Source organism: Centruroides sculpturatus, unplaced genomic scaffold (assembly GCF_000671375.1).
Source record: "Centruroides sculpturatus isolate CEXI.00-Female unplaced genomic scaffold, Cexi_2.0 scaffold205, whole genome shotgun sequence".
Lineage (NCBI taxonomy): Eukaryota > Metazoa > Arthropoda > Arachnida > Scorpiones > Buthidae > Centruroides > Centruroides sculpturatus.
Window position 1 is genome coordinate 570,693 of NW_019384391.1, and position 12,765 is coordinate 583,457.

General features: G+C 31.5%; 1 protein-coding gene across 1 annotated transcript in view; it reads right to left on the reverse strand.

Moving 5' to 3' along the window:
• The window catches only part of LOC111618238 (serine/threonine-protein phosphatase 6 regulatory ankyrin repeat subunit B-like), a 120,987-nt gene that overhangs the window by 19,095 nt on the left and 89,127 nt on the right, over positions 1 to 12,765 (reverse strand). The window contains exon 13 of the mRNA XM_023359722.1: positions 5,039 to 5,439. Within this exon, the coding sequence (XP_023215490.1) occupies positions 5,039 to 5,439 (401 nt within the window). The remainder of the gene's footprint in view (positions 1 to 5,038; positions 5,440 to 12,765) is intronic.

Below are 12,765 nucleotides of genomic sequence, written 5' to 3' on the forward strand. Positions count from 1 at the left end.
GTGGTATTAGTGTCATTTAGTAGATGACAGATTATCTTGTGTGCTTTCTGATGATGTTGCCAATTTATAGAGGTGATCATGTTGTTCATTCCTTTTATTGTCTGAGTATCAACTGGGCTGTAAGAAAGTGTCAGCATTTAGATGTTTGCAGCCAGATTTACAAATGATAGTAATGTCATTTTTGAAGGTGTGATACTCATCAGACAAATTTGTATAAAGAATCTCATAAACTAGTTAACCAGAATAGAGAGTGATGGTCATTGTTAGAACCCTTATTAGACCTGAGTCTATGGGTTTTGACAAAAAAATGACAAGTTGGCTTACAACCAAACAAACCTCTTTAATAATAATGCAATAATTAACAAGCAGGGGACACATAGGATGCTAACCTTCACATAACTTGACTCTGCATACAAAGAATTTACCTTCGTTCCTACATGATCTGCAGGATCCCCTTTTTTGCGTCATGTGTAACAAGGTAAAACTATAAAATTAACAAAGAGAGATCAACATGAACCCATGTTACTTATGGTACCTTCCCTTAACTGGAACAAAGATATTGGCCCAATAATCATTGCATATGAAGAATAATGTATCTGGATGATCCTCCCATTGATTCTTCTCTTTTTTATTATAGTCCTTTCCACAAAAAGAGTTCACCCCTTGAGGGAAAAGGATTGTGTTCTCTCCGTAGGTTGGTCTCATTAACCTAGTCCTTATTCTCCATCCTGGATGATTTCTCTTACCACTTGTTAACATGTACACATACATACATGAATAATCAGAATAAATATATACAGTTGAGTAGCAGAGCACTACATCATAATGATTGAGAATGGTCATCCATAAGAATATAGCCAAATTTCTTAACACAACTTTTCTATTGTGTTTTGCAGAATCATTCTCGGGTTTGTTTAGAGTGTAGATGGCATAGGCAATCATAACCAAACAAATCTATTAGCATCTGTATGTAATTCAATCAGTGCTTTGTTATTGTAGGGCCTTAATATAGGTTCTGACATCAAGGTCAGTTGAAAGTCTCTTGTTGTTCTGATCCTCAACAGAAATTGTCTTTTTCTTCAGCAAGACTATCAAGAACTTGGCTAGAGTTGCAAATTATTCAATGAATCATTAGTAGTAAGGGTGAAGGTCTCAAAAACTCCAAACTTGTCAGTTATTATCTAGATCTCTATTCCAGTTGTGTCTTATACCTAATGAGCTTTCCCCTCAGCCATGATGGAAGGACCAGTGCAGTTGAGAGGCCTCTCAGAGTAAAAGGAGGTGGAGGAGGAGGAGAGTGAAGTATGGAGTGGGGAAGCCGTTACCAAGTAGTCAGGTAAGAAAAAAAAAGGGGATCATAGAAGAATATAAAATGAATGTGCCAGGGAATACATTAACAGCGGAAGGAAGATTGTCAAATCAGTTTTAAGTCTGCAAGGTAGAAAGGTAGTGAAGATTCAATTTCTACGTTTGGGCTTCACCATACTAATCTCTAACAAAGAAGGACTTTTCATATTATTGTCAGGATTCTCAGGTATTATGTGCAAAACTTTTGATCTGTTATACATCCTTCGGGGTAACTAATCAACCAATTAAACTGTTGGGCAGTTACATTTTGGCCCATTGTCTTTGTCCTGTTATGCCCAAGAGCAGTGGATTAACACCCACAAATGCCTGGTTTATACTGTTCACTTGTCCCTTTTTGGCTGATTTTTTTTGCTTTTGTTTTGTTCTATCCCCATTCTCACACCAATAATAAGATGGCCTAGTATTTTCAGGCTTCAAATTTCAAAGCAACACTGTTGTGGGATGAGCTGCTCACTGGTTCATTAAAAGCCTTTTAAAACCATAGAAGGACATCTAAGATGTTTCCAGATGGTTGATGCAAGATCATCAAAGTAACAAACAAATGTTGCATGCCAATCCCCACAAGATACCATTCATCACTCTCCTAAAGATAGCTTGGATATTATATAATCCGAATTAAAGAACTTGAAACCATCAGTCCTGACAGACTATTCAAAAGTGCAACTGTCTATTTTGCTGATCAACTTTACCAATAATCAGAATGCAGATTCATTGAATAGTAATGGACTTTTTATAAGCTAGTCTAGAGAGCCATCTATCTTTAAAAGTACATACACATTTTTCTTTGTAATAGAACTTCAAATTGAACAGTGAAGAAAAAGGATGAGTGGCATATTAAGTTCATAAGCTCCAAGATATTTAAGAGATATCATTAGGTGTTCAGACTATGGGATTATAGAAAGTCTCTAAAGGCTCAAATTTAATAGGGGGAATGTAGGCTTAACTCAAATGTATGAGAACTATTTGGAAACTCAAGCCTTCGGTTGATGAATGGACGAATATCAGTAACCTTGGAAATACATCTGTGCATTACACAACAATGATGTCATGTTCCATTTGACAAATCAGCCATTTTACATAGTTTTTGTTTGCTGTAATTGTTTCAATAAGTCTGCTACTATTGAATTGCCTGCTAAGTGTTATTTCAGCAGAATCATATTTTTTTGAAAGCTGAATTTCATAGTGCACATTAAAATCCACTGCAAAATGAATACAATGTACAGACCAGAGTTTATGAGTGACAGTTGTGTTAGAGAATGGTGTAAAAAATTTTGTGATGGACAAACAGGCATGCTTGTTGAAGATGGTCAAGAGTAGCCATCCATAGAGACTGATAGCCTTGTGTAACAGTGACAAGTGTGTTTGCAAATGATGTTGCTTTACTATTTCTAAACTTTCACTGGAATTCTCTCAAGCATCTCAAACAGTAAGATTTGTCACATGCTCACTTAGTCTGTATGAGATGGGTGTCAAAAATGCCCACCAATATCCACAAAATCCAAAGAATGTCTACTGCTTTGATGTTTTAACAATGATAGCATGATGATTAGGACATTTCTTGACAAAGTTTGCTATAGGTTACAAAATGTGGGGGAAGTTTGTCAATGTGGAAACAAAAGAGCAGTCTTGACAGTGGATGCACACTAATTCATTGCGAAAATAAAAAAATTTAATCAGTTGTTTGTCACAAAAAAGCAAATGACAATAGTGTTTTGGGACAAGAAAAGAGTTCTGCTGATTGAGTTTATGGAATCTAAAACCATAACTTCACAGACATACTGAAACTTAGATAAATTGCATAAAGTCATTCAAAACAAACAAAAAGGTGTTGATATAAGGTGTTATGTTTCCACATGCTAACCATGCCTACACACAGCCACTTACACAAAAAAAAACCTTCTGCAGCAGTTTTGTTGGAATCTACTTCCACATCTGCTTTATAGCCCAGACTCACCCCCCAGCAATTTTCATCTTTTCCTACAGATGAAGATCTTGCTGGGAATGTAGCATTTCCACACAAGTGAGGAGCTGATGAATGTGTAAATGACTGGTTAGCTCCCAGATGACAAATTTCTTTGAATAGGAGATTCAGAAACTTGTCCTATGCTACGTGCCTGAATTTACAGAGCATGTATGTCAAGAAATAACATCAACATGTTTTCTTTCTCCTTTATTTTTTCAAACTTCTCACTAGAGGTTGATTTCTTAATAGCTCTCCTAGATGCTACTTGATCTTTAAGTAGTGTTGTATCCCTAAAATAAGTAACTACCTCAGTTGAGCTGGTGGTGGAAAGGGTGTATTTCTCAAGGTGAGGAGAGAGAGAGAGAGAGAGAGTAGGCATCTCTCCAATAGGTACTGTACATTGGTGAGTGATATTTCTCAATCACCAGTCACAACTTCTTTCCTTCCAAAAGGAAAGAAGTTGCAAAGGAATGGAATTTATAGCTTCTCAAATTTTTGACAGTGTTTTTAAACATTTAATTAATTGACTGGTTCATCATCATCAAAATATTTTAAATGCATTGTATTATTTGATGATTGTTGTTATTTCTGCATTAAATGTTTTCTTGTATTTTCAATATTTTTTTTAATCCTAATTGCTACAATATAAAATTATCAAAACTGATAATTCAAGTGAATTTTCTAGTCGGTATACTGTTTTAATTTTCATTGGTTTTAAAGTAGCATGCTATTGATATGATTTTTATCGTTTACTGGCTTGAAAGTACACTTTTATTGATCAAAATTTGATATTAATGCTTTGATTTCAATGGTATTATTTATATACTACCACTCCTCACTTAATGAAAGAGTTCTATTTGTAGTGAGTACTGACCAACTACAGGGATAAGACTAAGATTAAGAAAGGAGATTTCTGTGCTGAGAGCTGGTTGTAAGTCCGAGCAGTCATTAAACAGGTAGGTTGTCAAGTAAGGAGTGACCATATTCTTGTTTGCATAAGCCCTCGATTTAGTGGATTTCAAATTTAACAGATAAAATATTTCTAGCATAAAAGAAAAATTTAGAACTTTTTATTCATGAATAATAGAGCATACTGAAAAGGTTGGGTCAATGAGTCAGTATATTCTGATAATATTTTAATACATCATGTACATTGTAAGTTTGTTACTAATAAATGTTTTTAAAATGCATTCAATTTAATGAACTTTAGGCAATAGCAGACATCTGTTCCCTCAATTAATCCATTAAATTTAAGGCTTATCATATTTATCAGTTTATCATCTGATAAAATAAAAAAGGAATATAATGAAAAATTGTATTTTTATTATTATTTAAATTTTTTCAAATTTTGTGTATATTATAATGAAAATTGATAGCTTCCAACAGCTNTGCGGTCTCGAATCATATCTCAAAGGCAAAAGATGGCGCGGAGAAATGAAACCATGGAAGAAAGAGAAGTACGTCTAACATTGCTACGAGAAAATTATCAACGAAACAGAAATAATCCGACAGAACAACAACCTGAAAATTATAGGGACACATCGAATCAGAGAAAGATTATGAAAAGGAAGATAAACAGTCTTTTATGTAAAAAAAACTATACTACATATAAATGTACGAACAAATAAAAAATGAAAATTGATAGCTTCCAACAGCTGTAATAATAATAAAAATCAATTTATTTTGTCTGTTAAAATACATACTTACTGTTGTATTTGCAGTACCATTTACAACTGGGGATCTTATTTTATCTTTAGATTTACGAGAAGCAAAATGATAAAGCCAAGTTGCAAGATAGCCTATTGGATCGGCCGGTCTCTTCTGAGATACTTCAGTTAAGGCTTTAACCAATATATCACCAAGAACATTAGAGAGATATTTTCCGTCTTCAGTTTTTTCATCAAATGTTATTGGTTGTTCTTCAGATTCAATATTTGAAGTATGTTTATCTGCATTATTTTCTTTAACTTCTGGTTCTTTATTATCCTGTTCATGATCTACAGCTGACTCATCTTCTATATTATCATTAGCCAATTGATTTTCTTCAGTTTCTTTTTCATTAAGTTCTACTTTATCTGGATTTTCTCCACTAGAAGGCGGTGTTAATTCTAATTAAATAAAATTTTAAGTAAGAACATTTAAATATGAAACTTTTAAAATTACAAATTATATCACTATAACACCACAAATACTTTTAAAATCCAGTCCAACATTTAATCAAATGATGAAAAACATATATATACACTGACAAATGTTTTCAATCCTAATTGGATCTTCTTCAGGTCAAAAATGTTCTAACTGTGAAACACATAGAAGAGCAAGACACAAAATTTAAGCTTATTACATAAATTTCACATAAAGTGTAGATAAAATGTATAAAAAATGTTTGTCAGTGTTATACATATATTTGTGATGTTATACTGATTACATGTCCAGTTTTAAGAGGTTACCATACAAATTATATTTCTCTATACATTAAAATCTTGGCAAACATTCAAAATTAAACAGAAGATTTTTACTAAATTTCTTTTATAAACTAGCCAAATCATTCACCATTACCAAAAGAACTGTGATGATTATACTATGATAAACGTAATAAAATTTTATCCAAAGTTAGGTGCACTTTACAATGCATCCAGTAATAAAACAGTAAAATCTTGTTGGATACATTCATCAATTAGATTTATTCTGGATTAAAAGACAAAATAAATATTGTATAGGTTTAATTGATTGTTTCCATTACTAGTTTCTGTGGATTTTTTTTTTTTAAGCCTAGAATTTTTAGATTATTTTCCAGTAACTTACATCGCACAAGGAACTCTTATTGATATAGACTTTATTATTGCATGTGGATATGCATTTTGAGTCTTAATGACCCTTCATCAGTCCTTATTTTCTATACAGATCTTATCAAAACAAATAATAGTTACAAATTACATCACACATACATGTTTATAAAAATTTTTTTCTACTTACATTAACTGATTATTGAATACAAATTGAAATTAAAAATTGGGCAATTAACTAGATATATTATAAAAATTTGTTTAAAAAAAGGTGCTGTTTAAATTAAAATTGAAGTAGATAAGTAGAAAAAATTAAATAAATACATTTTTTAAAAAATTATAATTTTCTAAAAAATAATTTAAACTGCTATTATCTTTAAAATTGTATAGGTTAACAACACTGTTTAATGCTGAGTTAGCATATAACAAATATATTCCAAGTCATAACATTGTTTATTAGGTTAAGAGATGATCAGGTCATGCCATCTGAGATTACCACTTAACCACATTGCAAGCAAGATGTACAGTACAGTGCATGATGTACAGTACAGTGCATGATGACACCAAGGATTAATTTATGGTATGACCATAGTTCAGGATTGCAGATTGGGCAATCTATTACAAATTGGGTGATCTCATAATGATGCTTGAAATTTGAAATTGGATTTTGTAATGAGTGCAATTAAAGAAATTTGTGATGCAATTTTAATTTCAATATTAATATTATTGCCTCCATTCACAGAAGGATTTGGCAAAAATTTAGAAGCAAAAAATGCTTCTAAATTTTTACCACCAAATCCTTCTATGCTCTTTATTCTCTGGTGCACGTAAGTTAACAAAGCTAAGAAAAATTATAGAAATAAATATTAAATAAAGATAATTTTCCCACTTTTAAGGGTAAGTTCGATTACTGTTCATGTTAACACACTAATGTATTGTAAATCTGATTACAAGACTGAAAATGTATTAATATGAAATATAGTTTATATTATTCTGAAATATAGTAGCAGTAATTAATACAAATTATATTGCATTTATTAATGTTTTATTATGTATATTTAAGGTATTAGCATATTCTAATTAGAAATTTAATCCATCAATCTAAGATGACAATGTAATCTAAGTCCACAATTCTTAAACTTGGATCTACATATTTTAAGGAGTCTGCAAGTTGGTAGTTGAGAATCTGCAATTATTTTCAAAAAATCTTTTTTTAACATCAACAGAAAATCTTCAAAAAAATATATACATAACAATTTTTTTAAATATGGCAGTTTCTTTAATTAATTCATAATTACTGTAAAATTCCAGTTATTTTAGGGCAGGGTTGTCCAACCTCTTTCCCTAATGGGCCAAATTAGAAATTTACATATATTCTGCAGGCCACAAAGGTACTTTATATAAATATATGTTTTTAACAAGTTCAAAATGTGAATATCAAATTTTAATAACAAATATATGTAATTACATAAAATATTGTATTGTTGACAGTGAAGAAATTATACTCGCATAAAATAAAAATAAATTCAATGCAAGTTTTGACATTTGCTTTCTTTTTATAATACTGTCAATATCTGCTTTTATGGTACTAGTCTTAATTCTAAGAATTTTAGTTAAATGGGAATCACTCAACCTATTCAGCAGTTTTGATGTTTTTCATACGTGAAAAGAATTGTTCACAACAGTATGTTATGCATATACAGTAGTACAGTTTTCTAGCACCAATTACATCAGTGGTTCTCAACCATTTTTTACCCATCACCCCCCTTTTCCTCTTAATGTTTTTTTTTGTGGACCCCATATATATTGCACAGAAAAAAAAACCTTTTATTTTTCACTAATAAAAAAAGAAAGGAATTGTATCAAAAAAAAAATACTAAATATATATCTCTTTTACCTTTGCCAATGAGATATATATGTCATATATGCATTCAATATTTTAAATAATTTATATTTTAGCCCTTATGCAAGAAATGAGTAATAAAGAAATTGACAATATACAAGGGCAGGCTGAAAAGTAATGCACACATGCTTGTAGAGCACAAACGAAATGATTTTCAGAAGCGTGCCAGGTGGCATATGGTAGTAACATTGCCCCTCTATGTGCATGTGCAGTTTGAGGTTGTTGTGTTCATTCAATATATTTTGAGAAGCGGAAATATGGAGACATTTTCTGGTGTTATGTCAATGCGAGTTAAACAGCGTGCTGTTATCGAATTTTTAACTGCTGAAAAAATTACATTTAAAGGCTGTTTAAGGTGACGATGCTGTTGACAGGTCTATTGTAAATTGATGGATAATAAAATTTTGTGGTTGCAAGCCTGGAAAAGCCATAATTGTTGATGAAAAACGCAGTGGAAGTCCGATCACTGCCACAGACAATTACCATTGCGCCTTGTTGCAATGCTTAATTCTTCTCAGTACATACAGACTCTAAAACACCTCTGACATTGAGTTTGACATTTTAGAAGCAGCCTGGCACCAATAATCTTGCAACATGACAACGCTCGTCCACACACCTCGCACGCAACTGGAGAGGCTCTGCAAAACCTGAAGTTTGAACCGATTCCACACCCTCCTTATTCCCCTGATCTTGCATCTTGTGATTTTTATTTGTTTCCTCTACTTAAGAGAGACCTCAAGGGTAATCAGATGATGAGGTGAAGACAGCTGTCAAGTCCTGGATTTGAGAAAAGTCAGAAGAATTTTTCAATGACGGAATGAAAAAACTTGTTACACGTTGGGAGAAATGTGTTAGTCATCATTAAGGCTATGTTGAAAAATAAATATATGATTTTGAAGCTTAAGAAATGTACTTTAATGTACTTTTTGCCCGATCTTGCTATTTGTTTTTGTTCGTGTTCTACAAGCATGTGTGCATTACTTTTCAGCCTGCCCTCGTATATACTGTAGAAATTTAATTCTCAGTAAAACAATTGTTCTGAAATAGAATTACCCTATAGACCACTAAAATATCACCATGTACCCCCAATTCGGTATTTTTTTCTGTGGACCCCGGTTGAGAACCATTGAATTACATCATTATGACATCAAAGTGAATCCAGTGAAATGAGAATAATTTTTACAGAATTCTTTACCAAAAGAAATGAAAATATACATAAAAAATTTAGGGTTCAGTAGGCATGGTGCAGCCTGCGGGCTGGACATCCCTGTTTTAGGGATTATCACACTGAGACTTGAGATCATTATTTTATTATAACACTATCCATTACCATATACATCATTTAACTTGACATCTAAAATGCATTTCAGCACTTTTTGCTGTGCCTTCTTCAGTTAGATTTATCATCAGATTTTTTAAAAATAAAATATACAGACTTAATACAATATTCTTGCAACAACATATCTAACACCATTCATTTATTAACACTTACAGACTATGGCTCACTGTCAAAAGTTACCCACTACTACATAAACAATACATTTCTAACTGTTGACAGTATATATATATATACTGTCAACAGTTACAACTTATATACAGTCGACCCCCTATAACACTGTTGATTATTCTGTTTTATATGAATTCCATGTTGTATGAGTCACTTAGATTTTACAAATACGTGTGCCAGGCTGTGAACGGCTCATGTATTTGTAAAATCTAAATGACTCGTACAACATGGAATTCATATAAAACAGAATAATCAACAGTGTTTTAGGGGGGGTTGACTGTATATATATAATATGCTTCAATAAATATTAAACACTTTTTTAATATTAACTTTCCTTGTAATGGTCAAACAAACAGAGTATCTTTTTTTATAAAATCCACAAAACTATACAATTTTAAAGATATAATATTAAAAAGTAAGTTTAACATAAAATTTGTTATCATTTGAATATTTTGTTCCACACTAAGACACTAGTGAACAAATTAATTGGATACCTTTGAAAAAGTGTTCAATAGTATCCCAGTTGATACATTTATAATAAGTATCTTTATTGTGCATACTGTTTTTATTACTCTATTTATCAAACTGACATAATAAATTAATATAATCTGTACAGTTTTTGAGAGTGTTAAAAAATCCTACCTTTCTTACTTTTTATCATGAAAAATCACTTTAATCTCTGTTAAATCTCACTTTTTAAGTGATTTTTCATGATAAAAAGTAAGGAAGGTAGGATTTTTTTAACACTTTCAAAAACTGTACAGATTATCTAACTGACATAATAAATTAATAAATATAGAGTAATAAAAACAGTATGCACAATAAAGATACTTTTGTATTTTTACAGTCACATACAAAGAAGAATGAGGGATTAATAAAGATGTAAATTACACAAAATATTAATTTCAATTTTCATTTTATTATAGACTTCTCATCAAAATTTATAAATAACTTTTTCATTGAGTAATCATTGATAATATAATTTACAATACTGAGTCCAGTTTGGATATAGCCCAAACTTAACTAAAATTATGTTTATCTGTTGTGTTACAATTAACACACAGATACACATAATCTCCTTGTGAAGACAATAGCAAAATTGGAGGAAAAGTACTTGTAAGTATGAAACCGTGCACTGTCACTGTTTTTTACACTTCTTGTTCTTTTCTGATGACTTGGAGAAGTAATCCAGAAACATTCTCTTCTTGTTTTCAAAGTCTATTTGCTCATTTCTGATCCATGCTCAACATCATCTTCACAACTATATCATAGGTTGTCCAATTTTAGCCTCTAAGCTCACTGTTTTTCAATACTTTCCTTATTTTATCACTGTTATAATTCTGGAGATCTTCATTAGTTTATTCCTTTTTCTCCTAAAATTTTTCAGCAGTATAACATGTTTTCCTTAGTTAAACTGATTTTATCTTAAGCCTCTTTTTTATTTATTTATTTTTCCTCTCCCTGTTCATGCTTTGTTCTTCTTGTTTCTCCTTCCTTCTTTCAGTCAACTTTCTTTTTTATTCTACTTATATGCATTGAAGTCTCTTTATAAAAAATGATTTTGCTCAAGTTCCAATTTTAAGATTTTATTCATTTTCTCGGCCCATCTTTGGTGGTCTAAAGACTATTCACTGACGCTACTGAAAGATGTGATCTTTTAGAGACTAAGTGGTTGCTTGTCAAGGAAATCCCGTGTTCTAAGTCTACATTACTAAAGTAAGGGCTGTTCTGTCCTTCCTCAATCTTTTCAATTTGAGAAATTTTTATTTTCCCAAAAACAATTTCAGAGTAAAAATGTTTGCCTAGTAGTAATCAATTCTTGTGACTATTCTTTTTGATAGGTATTTGATGAGTTCTTTCCATATGCAGGAACAACTTTGGTCACTTTCAATGATGAATAGTCAGATGAGGAGGCAAGACAATCTTCCAGGATAGTCTCACACAGAAGTATCTTCCATTCATCATAAGCTAAATCTTCATTCAAAAATGGAACTGAGGAAGTGTATTGTGCAAATAAGTAATGACTGTAGTAAACCCTGGTTTAAATTTATTGTGATAGCTAAAACAGGAATAGTTTTTTAAAACAGTTAGTCAATTGTAGTTTTGAAAGCACATGTTCTATGGCCTTGTGATAAAATCTTTCTCTTTTCCTTGTTTTTGAGTTAGATAAAACCAAACTAGAATTAGTTTGGTTTTATCTAACTCTAGATACAAACTTGAGATGTCATCTGGATAAGTTCCTCCACAAATTTTGAACTAATATTACTTATTTTTACAAAGCAACCTAACAAACTTCTGATAAGAGCACAGTTTTCCTCATAAAGTACATGAATTAGTAGCTTTTCTTTTGGAAACTTCTTTAGAAACATTTCAAATAGTATTGATGTATGTATACTGTTGTTTTCTGCTATCTTTTAGTCTCAGTATTGGAAGCATGTTTCAATAACATTCTTTTATCAAGCTTAAGATCAATTTGATTGTCATTGAGTTCTTCCCTATGTAGAGGAAATAAATGAAAAAAGTTAATAATCAAGTCGTCAACTTCCTGTCTGTATCGTATCCTTTTCACAAGTATATTGTGAGCAATATGCAAAATATATGTTCCAATTTGTACAAGAGGCAGCAAATCAATAAATTTCATCTCTTTGCAAATCAAATAAAAAATTGGCTTTTGCCCATTAGGCCCATTTCTGCCAGCAGTATTAGGCCTTTTATATTCAAGTTTGTTTATCATAATCATTTATCACATTTTAGTACAGCTCACATGAAACTTGGCAGCTATTTCACCATTTGGAAACATTGAATGAAGTCTGACAAGTAGATAAGTTTAGTCTTAAGCTACTGTTTTTGTAACAAAAACAGAATTTATGTGGTGTTTATTGTCTTTTAGGGAACACACTCACAATGACAAATTTGTGACACCAGAAACTGGTTTCAGTTTCAGTATCTGAAAGATGTCAAGCTGGATCCTTTTGAGCTTGTGGCATCACAGTATTTTGAATCTATGTTTGAAATCCACTATAAGTCTTTTGTTAAAGAAATATGAAATATTGATTCTGAATGATGGAAACTAAATCTTCAGTTGTCGTACAATATATATCATTTTTACATTGTCTTTTCACATCACAACTCTAAAGTGACACCATTGAAGTTTTTCAGAGGACTAGCTTAAGAAAATCAGATTTTGTTTCACATTGTGCTCAAACTTTACTCTTATTAAGATCTGGTACTGTACATG